The sequence below is a fragment of the Diorhabda sublineata genome, chromosome X (genome assembly GCF_026230105.1).
Source record: "Diorhabda sublineata isolate icDioSubl1.1 chromosome X, icDioSubl1.1, whole genome shotgun sequence".
NCBI lineage: Eukaryota > Metazoa > Arthropoda > Insecta > Coleoptera > Chrysomelidae > Diorhabda > Diorhabda sublineata.
The window spans coordinates 6,385,808-6,406,175 of NC_079485.1; the positions used below are offsets into that span (position 1 = coordinate 6,385,808).

Sequence of the window (20,368 nt, forward strand, 5' to 3'; positions counted from 1 at the left end):
GGAGAATTATGTTTTATGTTCAAAATAAAGTGTTACAGTTCACTGAATTATGTAAGTTTTCTCTTAATCAATTAAAGTGTACCCCTACAATGCCGAAAAGTATAAAAACCGCAAACCTCAATAACCTATCAATTACGCTCCTCATGAGAATTAATAGTAGACTGCCATTTAAGAGGAATAAATAATTTTCAAAGCTTATTTTAAAACCATAGACAAATACCCACTGTTCTACCCCCAGAACATACCCTAAGGGTCTACCGGAGAAGAAAGGATCACATCATGTGACTGCGACTCGATTAACTCGATCCGTTTCCGAACAACAATGATAGTGATCCGGGTTAGTTTCCGAAAATTCAGATCATTGGTTAACCGTTAACCTGATCATTGTTTCCGAAAAGTCCCTTCATAAACTTAACTTGAAAACTAGTACGATAAGAAATCCATGTTTATTCTGCGCTCTATTAGAAAGTACTACTTTCCACAAATCTTCACTTGATCAACGATTAGATTTTTATTTTCGAACTGATCAAATTTTTGAGCTTGGTATTGGTATTTAAGTAATTTGGGGCGAAAATATGTGTTCGGTGAACTTTCGGATTTAATTAATTATTACAAACATGACACGTCACTGAGGCTAGACAAAAAATGTTTTCTATATGTAAATATAATTCAACTTAAAAAGAAAGCGCTTTTCAGGACATTTCCTTCATAAAATATTTGCAATGGTACTGAATTAAACTTTAGCATAAACTCATAAAGGCCTTTTAATTTTTTTGTTAAATTAAGTTATCTATCATCCAGTAAATTATTATATTTCGTTTTGTTTATAAATTCGTAAGACTACATCCGACCCTGGTTCTCACTTTGGAAAAATGATCAATAATTCTTATAATGTTTTTTCAAAGCCTCGTATTACTCTCGTTACTCAAATTACCTTCAAGTAAAATATCAAAACTGAAATGAAAGGAACCTCTAATCAATTATTTGCAACTATTATTATAAGCAACTTTTTTGCAAATTCTTTCAAATCCGTTTATTTAGCATAAAAACATGGAGGCCTTTGATCTAAAAGCAGATAGTTCAATAAACTGATTATAAAAAGATGCGATAATGTTTGTTTTCACAAACTTACTTTTAAATATTTGTTTATTCTTAGTCTAAATGATAAGCAGATGAAAATTATAAAGTGGAGGAGAAATTATGTTTACACTATAAATAAGTCTTTCCACGTTTAACTTACTACTGTTAATTGGTGCCAATGATATTTTCAGGGTCATTTTTTAAAGTACTTGTTTGCTTTAAGACTAACAAACACTGTTGATGTACATATTACTCTACTTACATAGGAGTGTACTTATGAAACGCATTTATGATACTAACTGGAATATTTTAGATACGAAATAGAATATCTCGTTTTTAGATATTACATCTAAATAGTGAAACTGTTATTTTCACATCTGGAAAGTAACGAAGAAGATTTAGATCAAGCTAATGTACTAAAGGAGATTAACTAAGAAATAGAAATATATTGTACAGAATCTACATTGTAAGAAAATATTGATATTTTTTTCAAAATGTATTTGACTATATCCATGACCCATATCTTTAAAACTTCCATATATAGTACAGGAAAATAGGGCGTAAAAGAAATCATTTGAGAATATATGACTGTCCTGAATTATTTTATGAATTTCACTGAAGGTTGCAAGTACGGTTTAGGGCACTCGAAATTTGCGTATTTTACGCCGATATATCTTCCATTTTTGTTCATTCGAAAAAAGTAAACGCGTCAAAATTTTCAGAAATTTTGTGCCTTATAACATATAATTAAATCCACTCAGTTGCTTTGCTCCCACACTATAGAACCTAACCGCTGTCGTACTATAGTTTCGTTGCACACGCAAAAAGAAATTTTCAAACATATCCAATGGTCCAATGAAGATGAAAGAATGAATTCAATCACAGATTTGATTCAAAAACGTAACAACTCGAGAATTCCTCAATACCTTGCCGTCTTTTGTAATATCAGCTTCTAAGGATCGTATTACAACTTTTTTTTAATATATAAAAATATAGAGGAAATGTTTATAAAAACATTTTGAAAACTTATAATGGTGGCTGCGTAAACATCAATATGATTTTTGTTGATGTTATTTTTACTATACTTACCGCAGAAAATTTAAAATTTTTCATAAATTTTCCAAAAATTGAGGGTAATTTTTCTTCATATAAATCTATATAGCTTCATCATGTTGTAGGCATAAAATTTTGCCCCATTTTGATTTGTATGAGCCAATATGAAAGAGCGTAATCAGCGTAAAAATCTAAAATTGCGAGGTGTCCTAAGCTGTGCTTGCCAGCTCCACCGGAATTTATTGTAGAATTCAGCAAAATTATTTGCGGTCGATGTACTTGTATTCTCGATTAGGAACATGATATTCCAACTCCATAGAAATAGATGTGGTTTTCCTAACTTTCTCGTACTAATATTCATGAAAGTCAAGACAATTATTGGTATTCCACCGACGAAAAGGGTTATATCAAAATTTAATGTCCTTAAAAGCTCTTGGCTTGCTGCCCAATGACGAATTGGAAATCATAAATATGAAGAATTTTCTGGATTACTCAAAAATACAAGAATATATTGGGCGTTCGCATTATGTAGATATGATATTGTTTCAAAATTAGAAATATTGATTACTATCTGGAAATTGTTGGAAATGCTCATCCATTAAAAAAGCTAGTGTGGATTGAAGAATATATTAATAGAGCTGTTCTTCTTAAAAATGGGACAATTATTTTTCTCAATAGGTTAAAAGATGAATTTTCTATAAAGTAAAGATTTTATTGCAAAATATAACATAGTTTTTAAAAAAATCGCCTCGCAATTTGATTATTCAGCGTACCTATAATCACTTATTTATTTTCAGAAAATTAAAGAAACCAAATTGTTTTGGATGAATCTTCCGTATCAATACTGCAATAACCTATCCATATTAAACTCGATCAACACGACATCTTCCTCTCAATGTTGGAATGATACTAATACATTTTATCAAGTGAAAAGTAGTGTCGGTGATCGGCCTATTGTGAATGAACAAATATATATCCTTCAAGGACTAACTGAAAAACTAAGAAAAGCACATCAGGGACAAGAAGTAGAAATGGTGGATGATACTGAAGAAATATTAGATGGTAGTGGTTCAGGATCTGGAGACGGTTCGGAAGAAAGTGAAGATGAAGAACCAAAGGTATTAGAAACCTAATAATAACTTATCTACTAATATTCTATTAATCATACTGAGTAGTACAGTTTCTACCAGATTGGGTATAATATCAATTCGATCATAAACGATTTTTTTCTTATCCAGTTAAAATCACATCTATATGCGTCACTCTTTTTTGTATTGAGTCTCACCGTTTATTAACTTAATCAAATTGTGATTGATTTTGTAATTTTTGAATCAGATATATATTAAGTGTAGAAGATCCAAAGGAAACAACGCAAATGTGATTCAAAAACGGAATGTGATATTACAATCAGTGTCTAGTTTCCTTGTATGGCAATTATTGTATATTTACTAATCAGCGCTAAATCTCTGTTGATACTCTTCCCAATTTCCATGTGTATGTCATTGAAGACTCCTTCACTGATATTCGGTAAACTAACCTTGAAAGTTCAGAATACAGCAATACCACTAAACCATCACATTTACACTATCTGAGGCTTGTTTTGATAACCAATGTAAACCGTGCACCTTTGTCTCTTAAGACAATAACTGACTGAAAAGCATATCAGGCAATGTAGTTGAACTCATTCGAAAGATTTTTCTCCAAACAAAATCAAATTGGGCTAAAGAAGTTACCTTGGTAGATTACTGTATGGGTTGGAGTTTCATTACATTGAATTACAAATTAAATCTTGTACACCCGTACTTCTTTGACTACTCAAGAAAACTGAGTAGGATGGCCTTTTAATTGTAATTCTACAAACATTTATATTTCAGAAGTAGTTAGTGCTACTAAATGCTTTCTTAGTCTAGAAAATCGGTATTCAAATTGCAATATGGTTTAATAAGCAATCAAATTTCTTGAAAGAAAAGTTACCCAGATTATTTCAAATGTTAAATGTCATTCATAGCTTGAATTATCGGAGCCTTTGCTCAGTATCTTTCTTTTCATATTTGGTATATTTTTTGTAGTCATCTATTTGCTTGCAAAATATTTCTGATTATTTATATATAAATTTGTATTAGTTTACAAAAATTATTAATCTTCAATTTTATAAATTTATTTTCATTTTTCAGATGGAAGATGACAAAGGCATTACCTTTATCGACACTAATTCAGCAGATGAGGAAGATAGCAGGGCATTACCAACGTCAACACCAAGTAGCACGCGACAACCAGAAGTGGTTAGGACATCGAGTGGCAATTCTAATACAAATATGACGCTTACGAGAGCGTTGATAACTTACCTTTTGCCAATGATAATGGCGTGGTTCGGTGGTGCCATAACAAACTTGCTGTGATAGGTTATAATAAGATATTGTGCTTGAGAATGTGCTGTTTTCACTGTAAATATCGATGTCTATATTATTTTCTTGGTTGATTTTTGTCGTTTCTAATAATTAGTAAAACCAAGAAATTTTAATTATTTTTGTACATTCTTATAAACTTGAAATATTTCAATGATTGTTTTGAAATTGATTTACTATTAGATTATTTTGTAAATAATTCACTTTTATTGGTGGTACGATAGCCTTTTACTAACTGTTACTTTCAAAACGATTGGTATCAGTTATTTACCAATGATTTAAACCCGCAAATCTATTTGTACCTTTTTGTATATTGGTTTGCCATAAAATTATTAATCTTAATTTTCTATTTTATTCTACAATAAATGTTATATGCTGCTGGGTTTTATCATATTCAGTTTATTCAACCATTAATAAACTCTTATTTGAAATTGATTAATAAACTTGTGAAGAATATTGAAATTTAATCAAATTGTCATATAGAATACTGTTATTCTTATGATCTGGTATCACTGGAATTTCTTTTTATATCATTAGATTATTTGAATTTTTTATGTTTATTCTTTATACAACTAATCCTACAGGAACAATGTGTCTCTGGATATGTTCATTGTTAAGAACATTCAAAGCTACTTGCAAAAAGTTTTTGATCAATTGAAAGATGTAATATTGTTCTCATCTAGTTTATAGAGCTTTTAATGTATTTAACAAGAATCAATCTGTTTGTAATGAATGTAATTAATATTCAAAAATTATTTATTCAAACATGTACCCTTTTATTACTTATAATATTGGTTGACAGGTAAAACAATGTCTTAAAATCTCAATGAGTCAGTACAGTTATTTCAAATTTCCATCTATTGATATTCAATCTTGTATGCTCTTTTTTTCAAAGGTTCTTAAATTGAATACACATTATTTCAAGAGCTACAGCTTCATATAGTATCTCTATTATAGACTAGATCAGGAAACTAGGACCAAACAATTATAATAAGTGTGAAATTAGCAACAACTTCTCTTAGAGAATTTTAGTTTTGTGGGGGTACTTAGCTCAATATTTTTCTAATAGTTAAATATAACTTAACCAATACTATATTTTTTATTTAGTTTCCAACTTTTTGTCGAATGTAATAATTCAAACAATGTTTAAATATTTCCCCCATCTACTTGCCCAGTTGTATGCCAATTGACCTTTTGGTCGATATTGCAATCTCTAATGGTTTAAAACTACAAGGAGAGAGATATAATCCTTGACTGGTATAGATTAAATATAGAATCGGGTAATAATCTCTTATTCAGGAGCTCTATTCCTTGCAATTGCCATAGAGATGTTTGTATTGTCAAAAATCGATCACTCGTATATCTTTAGAGAATATGTCATTCAATATTCGTCCTGGCATATAGCCAGAGTTGGAATAAAAGTCACACCTTTGTTTCTAAACTATTAAATCTGAAACAAAAATTTAAAATATAATGCTTAACAATTAGGAAAAATCATAAGTATTTCTTTAAGTATCTGAAATGCCGTTGTTTCAATTTCTGTAGTTCCTCAGCTTGATTTGTTGTTGCGTTATCGCCCTTCACCTTAACATATTAGACTGCATTCATCATATAGCGATTCAAACCATAACTCATTACATTGTGTGTGAATTTCAAAGGTTGAACAACAACGTTATGGTAATCCATTCAGTAGTCCATTGTATAATTTGATGCATGTAGGAGGGATCTAAACGTCTTTGAGGCATATTTCTTACAAATAACTAACACATCAACTACCTTTTAATGTAACTAAATCAAAACTAAGACAATTGAACAACATAATATCAGAGTTTGGTTTTTAATTTCTTAAAGGTGAACGCAAGCAAAAAAAGAAATACACAAAAACAAATTTTTTCATTATGCAAAACTGATAAAGAAGCGAATATACAACCATATTTTTTAATTTCTAAACCACCTGAGATATAAGATTACTTTGATACCTATCAATTGTTAAGTAGTGTACATATTTTTGAAGGATACTAAAAAAGAAATGGTGTATATTCCAAGGAAGTCGCAAAAAATAATGTGTTTTCATTAAAGTGATCTGCAATTTTTTCTCAATGGATAATTTGATAATAATTATATACTAAGCTATACTTCTCACAATTCTTATATATGAGTCAATATTTTAAATATATAACAAACAATATATCTCTGATAAAATTTTAATTGTAATAAATCATTTGTATATTTTTGTTTATAAAATTCAAACTTTTGAATTGTACCAGTGAAAACAGAAAATATCTCTAACTGTTCTTATTTTTATTGTATATAGTCAACCATATTTTGTACATAAAAAGTGTTGAATGTGAATTAAAAGGGACCCCAATTTTTATTTCTTTAGAACTGTATCAATGTGGCATTCATGTTTGGAAGAGAAGAAGACTTGATGTTGGCTACCACTTAGCCAGATATGCACTGAGTGAAATGATATTTTTAATATTTATGTAATATTGTGATAGTATTTATGAGTAAAGAGATACTCTCGACAGTTTTTATTATTTCTAATCCTATTTTTCCTGTATATTTCTTTGCAACATAGCATGTAAAAAAAAGTGAAGCTGAAATAAACATATAGCATAGACACAAAGATTTTTCAGACAAGTATTTCAATTAAGTTAAAGCTTAGTAAATGTCAATATTGCATATATGGTTTTGGAAATCTATTTTTGTTTTTAATTATTTGCCATGTTCCAAATTCAGAGACTAATTTATTCATATGTTTTTAAATTAATCCGTAACTCCTTAATTAGATCAATCCTTGATAAAATTCAGAGGCTCTCCAGATATTAAGAGGGTTGTGCTTTATTTTTACATCAAAAATTTCGTAAATAAAAAAAATATTTTGTAAATAGAATAAACTTTAATATATTTAAAAATAACTTGAATATTTACATTTCTCAAAACTTGTTTGTATCAGTCCACATAACTATTTTTTGGCCTTGTTTTCAAGTAAACATAGACAGTTATTAACAAAGCAATTGCTATTAATCCAGGTAATACAATGGTTTTAATTTGTTTTTGAATTTCTTGAAACTCTTTTCTCCTTTGTTTCTTTTCCTTAGAAGTTTCTTTTGTTCTTCCTGTCTTTAGACGCATTTCTTACACCTGCAATGAAAATATTTCATTTCAAAACAATTTAAACAACCTAAAAATGAAAAGATTGTGTGAGAAGAATTAATCATGTAAAATATGAGAGATATTCCTGACCCACTATAAAATTTTCCTAACCAAAAAAGTTGGAAATGATAAATTGATAGATGAAGCTTTTGGAAGTTTATTGTGAATAGTATATACTAAATAATTATTTTCTATGAAGCATGTATACTAAAAAGCACATTTTATATCAAACACACAACAATGTCATGAGACAAGAACTACTCGGAAGTGAAGGAACAAAAAAAAGCTGAATTAAAGGTACTGTTCTAAATTTTGGCATATTGAAAATATATCTTGTAAGATCCAAATGAAAGTTCTCAAGGTTATGTAGTAACCTTAAGGATCTTGTACAAAACTATTTTTTGAAACAGCACTAAAGACACTTAATTGGATCTTAATTGTATATATTCTACTTTCCTGTCATTTAAAACTAAAATAATGCAATTAGTAATATTCCACCTACTTTAATAAAATTCAGATAACATTATAATTAAAGTATTGCATCTATTTTTTATGACCGTTTGACGAAAATTTTATAGAGATATAGATTTAAATTTCATAATTTGAACAATATGCTACCATAAAATCACATTATAACTGAAAACATTGTTTAGAACAATATATGTCCTAGAATATTGAGCAAATTGATAAATAAAATACGATGAATTGAAAAAACTTACCTTTATCCAAAGCTATTTCCAAATGAAATAATACACACTAGTTTTCCACGAACTCCACTAAGTTCAAATATCAAATCCTCTCTGCTGACGTCTTCACTTCGCTTTCACTGTATCGCGCACTTGCTAGGTTACCGTTTAGTTCAAATTTGGCAGGTGGTTGTATTGGTTATATTTTTATCTCTAAAAATAATTTTGCTTTAAAACGTTCAATTTCTTATGTTTCATACTCACAAATTTATTAAACCCATTTTTATTTAAAACATGGCCACTTAATGAAACATCATTTAAGTTACAAAACAATTAACTTTTATTTATTTGGAAGAAACATTGTTGCCAATTTCCATAGATAAGGTTTATACCGAATTCCTGAATATTTAAATTTGTTTTTAAACTTGAAATTGAATGAATATGCGTTTCTTATGAAAAAGCTTGGTACAAACCAAGGACTCTTTCACAAAGAATGCCTTATGGAATAGTCCTTGGGTACAAACAATCCGCCCGGTTCTCAATGTTCATATCAATAAAACGCAAAAAGTATATAGATACAGAAAATAGTTCTACTTACGGACAACATTAGAATAAAAATATCGGTTATCTTCAGTTTCATTCAAGTTTTTACTAAATAACAATAACCGATGATCTATAGAGCTGCATAGATCTGGTCTACCATAACTAAACTTAAATGTCAGTCTTGATGTAAAGACCACAAAGTGTGCTATAGCGCACCAGCTGGAAAGCAGCCAATGAGAATTCACTCCCAAGACGACGCGCTAATTTGAAATCTTTGAATTGAATTCATGATGAAGACTAGAAGGAGGGCTATTGCGCACCAGCTGGGAAGGAGTCAATGAGAATTCGCTCCCTAAACGACGCGCCAATTTGGAAGCGAATTCTCATTGGCTCTTGAGAGATGCGCAGAATGTCGAAAATGAGCCCTCGGGAAAAACACACCTACATCATGATGTCAGTAGCGTTGTCGCCAAAGACAAATGGCAGTTCTGTACCATGGGTTTCTGTGTTTACAGATAAATATATTATTACTACTTCAAAAAAATATAAATAATTCCAATTAATATGGAAGATGAAGTTTCATTTATAGAGAAGTACATCATCGGTGACCACATCCTTATAAGCTTATACTCAGATAACATTTTTGAAGGAGATATATCCGATCTTGGAACCAACAGAATTGATTTAACAAATGTGAAAGAACATAATAATGCAAATATCTTAAATGGAATATATTCCTTTTACCGAAATGAAATAAAATCAATACAAATATTTAAGGTCCAAGTGAACCAAAAACCAGATATTTCACAACAAATTGTCCTAGAGAAGGATTCAACTAAACTATTAATAACAAAGGATGAATACGATAGACTAAGGACAATGTCCAGAAACTTTATATACATAGATAAACCCGACTGGCGCTACTTTCAAGCAATGGAATTACTGACCCGAGCAGAAACATTGGGTGTCATAGGACTTGGTGTGGAAAAAAGAAGGACAGGTTCAATAAAATTACTTGCAGTGAGTGTATGGGACAAGATATATATATTTGATTTTCTAAATAAACAAAATTATTTCTACCCCGAATTGAAAATGATTTTAGAATCTGAGTATATATGTAAAGTAATACATGAAGCTGGACCATTCTTAGATGTTTTATATAGGAAATACAATGTTTTGGTGAGAAATGTATTTGACACACAGATTGTGGATCTGATTATTAAGAAGAAAGAAACTGGAAATGTACCTCTTCCAATAAGAGATTTGTCTGATCTATTAACTGATTATCTGAACTTTCCTACAGGTTATTTACGAAAAGCATTAGAAATCAGTATTTCCGAATGGGCTGAGAGACCTCTTAGTGATATACATAAAGGTTATGCCTCTCAATTAGTTACCTATTTACTTGTAATTAGAGAAAATATGCAAAGGACTTTATTATCAGAAGTTTTTGCTGCAATTAATAATATTCATAATACATATTATTATATGAACAGTTACAAGTTTTCAAGTATTTGGAATTCAAAACAAATATCAAAGGAAATACAGGAACTCATTCCTGATACTGTAAACTTTTCTATCAAATGATACTGTTTTATATAATCATTGTAATTTATAACTGTAAGTTTCTAAAATTTTATTAGGATTACATTATTGGGATTAAATAATGCAATACTTAGTGAAGAATAATGTTTTTATGTAAATTAATAATAAAAAAGTTTATATAAATTTATATTAAAATCGAAGTGTTTATAAAGACAAAAAGATAAAATTCAATTTTTCTTTTTTTCTATCATCCTTAGTGATACAGTAACATAGACAGCAGGAAGCTGATAACTGTAGCTGTAAATAGAATTTAAAAAATATATAGTTTGGTGGGGAAGGTAGGAATTAAAGTTATTAAAATAAGCATTTGAAATTAATTTTGATTTTATTTTTCACTTAACGGAGGATAACTATATATATATATATATATATATATATATATATATATATATATATATATATATATATATATATATATATGTGGAGTAAACTGTAGTACCCTATGGGTTAATCAAGAAGAAATACTAAGTCTTGTTTAAACATTTATTAAACTATAAATGCGAACAATTAAATTATGTCAAACCCTTAAATAAAAAAATATGTCAAAAAAAATCAATTCATTGATTAGGTGTTTCCAATTTTTCCAATTTGTTCATTTGTACATAGAGTAATTTTCCGAGATATCCAAATTTTCTTGGATATGAAGCTGTTCCATCATTCGCATCTCTTTTTTTTAGTAAAATGGGAGCTACTAGACTTATTATAAGCTGTTTAACTTTTTTTGCCTCTTGAGCATATTGATTATATTGAGCAAATCGTAGAGAAGTGGTATCCTGCTTTTTCACCATTTTTCCTATGTTATAAATGTGAGGAAGTATGAATTTTTCTATTTCCATTTCCCCAAAAATTCCTATACCTTTAATGGCTCCATATAATGTTGATAGAGAGTGATTTCCACAGTCTTTTAATATTTTTAAGAAAATATTAATGACCATTGGCTTAACATATTCTTCTGATTTGCTGTACTTGTCATAAATGGTTTTAAGTACCATTAGAGAAAAATTTCGTACAAACCAGTGATTTTCATACCTGCATTCAGTAACTTTGTTGGAAATAATAGAGGTAACAATTGCTGGAATTAATTGGTGCAGGTAGTCAGCTATATTTACATGTTGATTCGTTACAAGATGTTTAATCACTCTTAATGTGCGTACAGTGCAATCCATAGTTGGCATCTCCATGTTCAAATGTATAAAATCTATTACAGCAGCACATAAATATGGTACTAAGGATTCGATGTGTTTATTTTCGCTTAATAAATGAAATGCCCTCTCTCGTTCTTCATCATCTGGGCCATAAATACAGTCTAAGATCTTTTCAAAAAATTCTTTCTCAGTCGGACTAAGTGTGAGAGGTAAATCTGGTGATTCGGAGGATAGGTTCAATTTACTAAGTGAATGTACTTTTTCCAAGTCTTCTTCCTCCATTGGAAATTTCTTTTCAAATACTCTCTGTTCGCCGATTTTTAATTGAAAATGTCAACAATGACATTGATATTCTTTTGGAAAATGATAAATAAATCATTCACAGCACACTTGAAAGTTCTTTACAAACACGGTATCTTAGTATACATGTAATAATAAATATAAGAAGTGTATTAAAGCTCTTATTCAGTAAACATTACAGTCCTATAACGTTACAAAATAGAAATCCATTTTTTAAAATTATCCCTCAATGGAAAATGGAGCAACTTATCCAATCGATTAAGATTTATTCGTATAACGAAATTATTACTGTGTTATTAATCCAAAACGGTGTTTTGAAAATTTTTTATTCTATTAGTAGGGGTACTTGGTTGGCGGTACATCGGAGATGTGGGTATAGTAGGAAATTTCTTTGATCATGACAAGTCGAAAGAAACGCTATTAAATGTTTTGCATAGTTCGTTTCTATTGGTTATTGGTCTGCACGTGATCGCGCCATTTTAACAGCTGTTCCCACTCCATAAACAAAATACCAAAACGAGCTGTTCATAGTTACAAATAGTGAGAAAATAGACAGTAATTGTTTCTTGAACCCAAGTATGTATTACGGTGATTAATGTTAGTATTTAATTTCAGTCTCAAATTGAACCCTGCACATGCGCATTCACGCGTGCTCCACGTGAGACTGAAATCCTATGTATTTGCTTTTTAGTATACAAAATAACAAAACAAAACTTCTGGAATTTTAATCCGAGGATGACAAATGTTTATTATATTACAAGGAAAAAAATAGTAAAATAAATGAGTATTTGAGACAAAGAGATATGAACAAAAAACTATTGGGAATGAAGAAAAAATAGCCGTGTGTCTGAGGTATGTTTCAAAAAGTGAATATTCATATATTTTTTAATAATTGGTATTTGGTGAATGTGAACAAACTCTTATGAAGAGAAAATATTTTCGAGCATTTTCTTTGACTCAATGAGAAGAATTCAGGGGATTTTTGCGTTATAGCACAAGAAAGTATAGTGGTTGCCTGGAAGTTTTTTGAACTAGCGCATTGTCTCTTGTTTTTTTTTTTCGTTTTCATAAAAGCTTCGTAATCAATTCATCCTTTTTTAGCTCTCCTAACATTAAAATTTGGGTATAATTGGTTTTTTAAAATTTTTAGGGGTAGTTTAATTGATTTGCCAAAACTTTTTGTGTCAACTTTTTGAGATATTAAACTATCTTCACTCTTCTTCACTGACTTTCAAGGAGTATTTTAGGACATCCAACTGAATTATGATTTTCCATACGAGGTTTCAGAAAGTCTATTTGGTTCTAATAGGTCCATTGCCAGTTGCACGCTTTTTGTGGCCTTCAAAGATTTTCTCTAATACTCTCTTAGTTTTAGCCAATATTTTTAGTTGTCTTTGTTGTAATAAAAACATTTAAATTATCATTTTACAACTGGAAACGTTGGTTCAATGCGTAGGTTTTGCGATGGTAATATTTTCGAAAATATCTTGTTAGGAAAAATGCCAAACTACTAGGTACCAGACAAAATATTGATATCACTCGTAGTTTTTTAAGGGAAAGCGACTGGCAATTATCGAAGGTCAATTACCCCAAGCAAAACAAAAACACATAAATTAAATTTTGAGTATATAAAAGATTATTTGAATACAAATTGGATACCTTGAATAGAATAATATTGTCCACAATTGTGCTTCATAATTGTCTGATAAATGACAATTTTTGGTAATTATACACTTTCGCGGTCACCTGGTTTTTTGGCTCTAGAAAATCGAAAAATGGATGGATTTTAATTATCTTGGTTTAAAAATGTTCCATTTTACGGCGGATTTATAAAAAAAATACGAAAATTAAAAAAAAATAGTTATTTTTTACAGTTTCATGACTTTAAATGCAAAAAAATGACTTTCTACATATAATCCTTCGTAACTGTTTCTGACGTCGTGGAATCAAGTTCGTATATTTTTTTTCGCAATTTACATTGAATATGAAATGAATATTTTGAAAAAAAAATTTCAAAAAAGTTAATTTTTTTGAATAATTGTGAGTTGTGGGATTTTGTTAATAATAAATTGAAATATATTGACAATGAGTTGCAACAATTGTGAATTGAATACATTTGAAGCACTTACAATATTCAGTGATACAAAACAATATAACCTAACCTAACAAAAATTATAAAATTTATCTATTTTTCGATTTAATGGTCCAAAAACTATTAACATTGAAGAATATAGTACGAAACTATTCACGAAAATTGATTGTTTTTCATCGATTTCATTTTAAGCTATAAAAACTGAAAAACTCATTCTTTTTGAATTTTTTTTTAAATTGTTTGTTAATATATGTAGAATACAAAAAAAATAAAAGAACTTTATCTGATAATGAGATAATTATTTGTAAAGAATTATTTTGCAAAACCGTTTTTTTACGATTTAAAACAGTAAAACTATGAGAAATTTTCATTCCAGCTATTTCTACTAATTTTTTTTATAAATCCGCCGTAAAATGGAACATTTTGAAACCAAGATAATTAAAATCCATCCATTTTTCGATTTTGTAGAGCCAAAAAACCAAGTGACCGTGAAAGTGTATAATTACCCAATTTTTTGAAGGCCAGTTTTTAGAATTTTAGTTGTTTATCACGAAATCGAGGTAGGAGTTTTATTGGGTTTCTATTAGACAAAATTTTATCATGTTTCAATTCTATCAGTAGATATTTTATTGACTATCGACATAAAAAGAAAGATTATGTAATTAAATTTATTAAATTTAAAATTTAGTTACTACCACTAAGTTTAAGTATTACAAATAGAATCACTTACCATTAGTATGGCTGTTTTCTTCCAGAAATAATCCTTGATTTGCTATTACATAATCTTCTCGAGTATAATCATACTAATTTTCAAAAGTTTTTCGATTTTCTTGAAAAATTAATGTTTCCCAAGTACCCATGAAGATAATTTGCCATCACAACTCTATACTAAACTCAACAGGTTGGATCTAAGCCTAAAGCCGGTCAACATGGACTCACAGACAGCACGGGTTTTGACTATTTTGTAAAACATAGCTGCAGATGATTTAGTGCATAATGAAGCTACGAACTGCCAGCTTCAACCTAATCTGTTTCCTGTGGGATCGACTTGTACCAACTATTTTTAAGAAAATAAAAAATTATCAACCTAGTTCTGAAGTACCATCAGATAAGTAATTGTAACAATAAATATTTCATTCTCAGATTTAAATTCCAGAAGAAGTGTGTAATCTTGTATATATGAATGGCGCGTGTGGACTAAATTCAATACGCTGTTAAAAAACATGTACAAAGTACATGGATTGGCTTTCAACCACATGGATGTGGATGGGCTGGTTTCAATTTACGGCGGGCCTTTTAGCAATCGTTTGTAAGGATTGCATAAGAAGATCACGTGTCTGCAATCAATGAATGGTTGTTTTCTCTATACTGCCCTGGTCAGAGGGATTTCCCAGTATTCCCTGCTTTTTTAATACGCAAAACCACAAAATTTCATTATAACATACATACAAATTGAGAAGGGTTGTTCAGATGAATTTTTATCCTATGCTTAAATTTTTCTTTTTGAAAGAAATTAATGGGAACAAAATTTTTCTTGCTTTGCAACTTTATAGTGCTGTAAATTATTATACATATAGTTGTATTGAGAAAAGTTTAATTAAGCAGTTTTATGCCACTTCTTATAATCACACCCTATACAGTAAACCTTGGGTTCAAAGAAATTTTAAGTGTGCTGTGTATAATTCTTCATAATAATATAAAAGTCAAAGTTGACATTTTGAATTGAACAAACAAGTAGTGTTTCAGTGAAAATAAAAAACTTAATATGGAGAAAAAACAATTACAAAGTGAAAATACCGATAGTACAGGGGGTACAACCACCCAACAATTAGTTACAATCAGCCCTACAAGTTTTTCTGTAAACCATCCACTTCCAGCAGATCGGCAAAGGTTCTTCTTATCTCTTACTGAAGGTATTTTTGGACTTGACGAGGAAGTAAAAGAAGAAAAACTACAAATCCTGTCCGTAAGTTGCACCATCAAAGACTTGGTACCATATTTGTGCGCTTTCATCAGAAACACAATAGATATGAACAAAGGTAATCCAGATCTGATTTTATTTACAAATTCAATACGAATGGTAGATAATCTAATAAATAATGAGCATCTAAATCTGACTCCCGTTCTAAACGATCTATTCCCAGCCGTTATTTCTTGTATTCTTACCAGAAAAGTTAGTAGAAACTGTTATGAGAATCACTGGCCATTACGAGATTTTTCTATTTCATTAATTAAAACAATTTGTGAGAAGTACAATAATCCTGCTGACAACATTAAGAATAGGGTCATTCATATTTATTATAAACCATTGAAAGACTGTAAGATTTATCCTCTAACAACATTATACGGAGCTATTAAAGGTTTGGGAAGTTTGGGAGAAGAAGTAATAAAGATATTTGTATTGCCTCATATCAATAATCTAGGAAAAGTATTATTTGAAAAACCTTTTTCTTCTCGACGTTTAAGCGAAGCAAATCAGTACGCTATGGAAGTAAAACAAGTTAAACAAGCTATAGTAAATGTAACAGCTCCTGTTCTACTCAAAATGAAAGATGCAAATGATGGGAAATCTTCGTATTCGAAAAAATTTGGATATCTTGGAAAATGTCTTTATGCAGAAATCAAAAAATTGGAGAGCACTAACATCAAGAAATAGAATCTCTTTTTGATATACAATGGATTGTTAGCTTCTTTTCAAAATTTAATTGTTCAAATGTGTGCTTTAATAAATATTTAAATGAAAAAGAGTGTTTTTTCTTGTTATTAATTGGTCCAGATGATTGCATACTCTTGTATCATACCTGTTTTATTCCTTGTTATTGTTTTCATTTTTTTCATACTTTCTCTCGCCATATTCTCTTCCTTTTCTTATCAGATTCTGTTTCAATTACATTGTATTTTCCTCCTTTTTTATCATTATTAGCTATTATTTTTTTTATTTTTTACACTTCTTTGCCGGCTATTCTTCATTGGGAATATTTCCATTGTGATAATATTGTCCTTATTATTCTTTCTTGTCGTCCAATAATCATTTGCATAGGTTATTGGTAGTTGTTTACTTCATTTGCACTTTCTAGAATCATTGGTGATATTTATACACTTCCAATACACAAACATTCACAATCACAAACTATATAAATTATTTCAACGGGAATTTCACACATTTAAGACCTATCTACTAAATCATAAAGTGGACCATAAGATTATAGTTTTATATTCAAACTATTCTTGAGTCTAAAAATTTATTTAAATAATTTTACATTATTTATACTTATTGTATGATTAACTATCTGTCCATGCTTTACATTAGCTAGGTGCTGCTTAAATGAGAGATCAACAGAAAATAGAAGATTTCTTTCCATCATACTTTTAACGTTTTTCGAAATCATTAGGATTACCAAATTTTTGTTTCAAAATAGTGTTAGACTTACGAGGATATATTGAAAAAACCTTAACCTGTTATGGAACCAAACAAAATTTAAATGACAAAATATTTTATTACTCAACATATTCTCCTCTTAATTTGATACATTTATTACAGCGAACCTGCAAAAAAAAAGTTTCTTGCATTGCAAACCTCCTCGTTGGAAGGAAATTTACGACTTTTTAAACTTTTTTTCAGTTTATGAAAGAGATGATAGTCAGACGGAGCCAAATCTGGAGAATAAGTGGGGTTTTAGTAATTCAAACCCTAAATCACGATTTTTTTGCATGGCAACATGAGATTTGTGTGCAGGGGCGCGTTTTCTTGCACAAACAAAACACCTTTGGATAGCTTTCAGCGTCTTTTCTCTTTAATTTTTTCCCGTAGAGTGATCAGTAATGTCGAATAGTAATCTCCAGAACTTTTCCAGCAGATTTTTGGAAACGAAACTTCTTAGGTCTCGGAGAACCAGAGTGTCGCTATTCCATCGATTGTTGCTTTGTTTCTGGATCGTAGAAATGTACCCAAGTCTCATCCATAGTAACAATTCGGTTCAAGAAGTCTACATGGTTTTTAAATCGAGCACAGATCGAACGCGATGCTTCTACCCTTGCACGCTTTTGGTCAACAATCGAACATTTACGGATCCGTTTTGCAGCAATTTTTCTCACGTCCAAATTGAATATGAACTATATGATGAACGCATTCGTATGAAATATTCAGTGCTTCAGATATCCGTTTCAGCCCAATTTGACGGTCATGAATTGAATCGATATTTTCGGGGACTGACACAGAAACTGGCCTTTTCACAATTTCGGTGGACATCTTTGCTCTTTTAATTTATTGCGTAACTCTGGTTTCCTTTTTGACGTCAAACTTTATACACTGACACTTCTAATAAGTTATTGTTCGTTTTGTTTCTGCATGAAACTGGTCTTAGGCTAACTAGATATCAATACATCCTCGTAATTTGAAACCAACTGTATTAAGAATATAGTCTAACTATTTTCTGTAAACATTATTGAAAGGTACTAGAACAAATATCTCATTTAGATCTAAAAAGAAACGGTCTCTTGAAGAGACAAAGGATCTACTATCCAAAGAGTAAGTATCTTATTTGGGTGTTTTTATTGAACATACAATACATTAAGTATCTTTATATGGCTTATCCTAGACGGTCAATACTTAACATGAAAATCATTTTTAAAATCAACATATCTGGTTTCCTGTACACACCACTTCCATGTATTCTCGCCTGTATAATTTCCAACAGAATTAGTAAATCATGATAATAACTGGTCGAGACTTTTTTATTTCCATAGTTTAAACAATTTGTACGAATTACAATAATACTATTCATAATAGCAGGTTCATATATTTACACAGCTCTATTGAAGAACTGTATCAATCACTCTCTAACATCATTATACAGGGCTATTAAAAATTGAGGAGGAAGTTTTGGAAAAGAAGAATTGGAAAGATTCATACTTATAGCATAGGAAAACTGTTTTACAAACAGCATTACTAGTCTTTACGATTTTCTCTATAAAATCTATACACTAAGGATGCATTTCGTGTTAAACAAGCTATATTAAGCCTATCAGCCTCTGTTTTACATAAAAAAGTGATGTGAATGATGGAATAGCTTCTTATTAAAAAAAATTGGATACTTAGGAAAACATTTTTATGCTGTTTAACAGAAAGTGTGTGAATCAAATGAGTATTTCTTCTCTTACCAATTTTTCATATAATGATGAGGATTTTACATTCTCTTGTACTATACTTTTCATATTTGTTACTATACTTTTCATTACTTCCATACTTTTCCTCTTTTGCTGATCATAAAACCATTACCTACTCCTCTTTCATTCATAGTTTCTGTTTTAATTGTTATTTTCTTTAAATTTTTAGTTCCTAGTTTGTTATTCTCATTTTTTATTTTACTGACTGTTCACCATGCTTTATTTCCATTTCAATTATATTGGTATCATTTTCTTTATTGAATTATTACACATTATTAAATATTATATTTTCATTTTCGGCTCTATATAAATAATCCAGTATATCAATATTCTTATTTAGTGTACAGTTTAGTCTAATTAAGTTATCCTGCCTTTAATTTCTCATTTCCTATTGTTTCATATTTGATTACTTTCTATTATATCTCTTTTTTAATTTAGCTAGATTAGTTATATAAATATTTACTTCCAATTAAATATTTTTTAATTAGTTGTGCCATATATATTTATTTATGTATAAATTCTCTGAATTTGTTTATTATTTTCCATACATTTATTTTCGGTCCACTAGGTTAATGCTAACTTATCCATTTATTATCGTACCTATACAGAAAATTTTTTACTGGCCATCATTATTTTGTCTTCCAGGTATGTTCATTGATATTTTTCTGTAGTTCCATATTTTTTTATAAATAAAATAGTCATAGATCAGATTATTTTATTCTTTATATTTTAATGCTAGTCTACAAAAATCTACTCTCGATTTTTACTTTTCAAATTTCAATATCTTCTAAGAGATAACAAGCTATTTGTAGATGCTCAATCGATGAAAAAACGTTAAAATCGGTTGTCCCTTCAGGTGGTTGCCCGTGAATTTTTAGCATATTTGATAACAACTAAAAATATAAATCAACGTGACTAATTAATAGATTTTTTTAAGTTCCACATTTTTTATTTCTGAACCAAGTGAATTCTTGAAAATCATCTGGAAATTCATGGGAACATTGAAAATATGTAACGCTGAATTTTATAGATATAATAACTGCACAGAAAATATTTTCGTACTAAAAAGTGGCTGATGAACCGTAATATTTAGGACTGTAAAATATTTGATTAGTTCACTGGTTAACATGATCA

General features: G+C 29.6%; 5 protein-coding genes across 6 annotated transcripts in view; 3 read left to right on the forward strand and 2 right to left on the reverse strand.

The window, feature by feature from the left end:
- Positions 1-7,066, forward strand: part of LOC130450777 (glypican-6) — a 105,918-nt gene extending 98,852 nt beyond the window's left edge. Inside the window, exons 5-6 of the mRNA XM_056789400.1 lie at positions 2,931-3,251; positions 4,308-7,066. Of these exons, the coding sequence (XP_056645378.1) occupies positions 2,931-3,251; positions 4,308-4,532 (546 nt within the window). The 3' untranslated portion in view covers positions 4,533-7,066. The remainder of the gene's footprint in view (positions 1-2,930; positions 3,252-4,307) is intronic.
- Positions 7,067-7,440: 374 nt separating this feature from the next.
- Positions 7,441-9,094, reverse strand: LOC130450779 (single-pass membrane and coiled-coil domain-containing protein 4 homolog). Of its 2 annotated transcripts, none has more exons than XM_056789403.1 (3): positions 8,982-9,094; positions 8,417-8,596; positions 7,441-7,685 (listed from the first exon to the last, which is right to left on the reverse strand). In XM_056789403.1, the coding sequence occupies exon 3, from the start codon at positions 7,674-7,676 to the stop codon at positions 7,494-7,496; it is 183 nt and encodes a 60-aa protein (XP_056645381.1). In that variant the 5' UTR covers positions 7,677-7,685; positions 8,417-8,596; positions 8,982-9,094; the 3' UTR covers positions 7,441-7,493. The 2 variants fall into 2 exon arrangements, with proteins under 2 accessions (XP_056645381.1, XP_056645382.1); XM_056789404.1 differs by lacking the exon at positions 8,982-9,094 and adding an exon at positions 8,648-8,737.
- Positions 9,095-9,232: 138 nt separating this feature from the next.
- Positions 9,233-10,697, forward strand: LOC130450778 (piRNA biogenesis protein EXD1-like). Its single transcript, XM_056789401.1, has one exon. The coding sequence runs from the start codon at positions 9,491-9,493 to the stop codon at positions 10,511-10,513; it is 1,023 nt and encodes a 340-aa protein (XP_056645379.1). The 5' UTR covers positions 9,233-9,490; the 3' UTR covers positions 10,514-10,697.
- A 391-nt stretch (positions 10,698-11,088) lies between these two features.
- On the reverse strand, positions 11,089-11,958 carry LOC130451831 (transcription initiation factor TFIID subunit 6-like). Its single transcript, XM_056791131.1, has one exon. The coding sequence runs from the start codon at positions 11,956-11,958 to the stop codon at positions 11,089-11,091; it is 870 nt and encodes a 289-aa protein (XP_056647109.1).
- Positions 11,959-15,833: 3,875 nt separating this feature from the next.
- Positions 15,834-16,724, forward strand: LOC130451835 (transcription initiation factor TFIID subunit 6-like). Its single transcript, XM_056791141.1, has one exon. The coding sequence runs from the start codon at positions 15,834-15,836 to the stop codon at positions 16,722-16,724; it is 891 nt and encodes a 296-aa protein (XP_056647119.1).
- Positions 16,725-20,368: the final 3,644 nt, after the last annotated feature.

Excerpts from the sequence above, each read along its gene's own strand:
- LOC130450778 (XM_056789401.1), top strand. The coding sequence starts at position 9,491 with ATGGAAGATGAAGTTTCATTTATAGAGAAGTACATCATCGGTGACCAC.
- LOC130451835 (XM_056791141.1), top strand. The coding sequence starts at position 15,834 with ATGGAGAAAAAACAATTACAAAGTGAAAATACCGATAGTACAGGGGGT.
- LOC130450779 (XM_056789403.1), bottom strand. The coding sequence starts at position 7,676 with ATGCGTCTAAAGACAGGAAGAACAAAAGAAACTTCTAAGGAAAAGAAA.
- LOC130451831 (XM_056791131.1), bottom strand. The coding sequence starts at position 11,958 with ATGGAGGAAGAAGACTTGGAAAAAGTACATTCACTTAGTAAATTGAAC.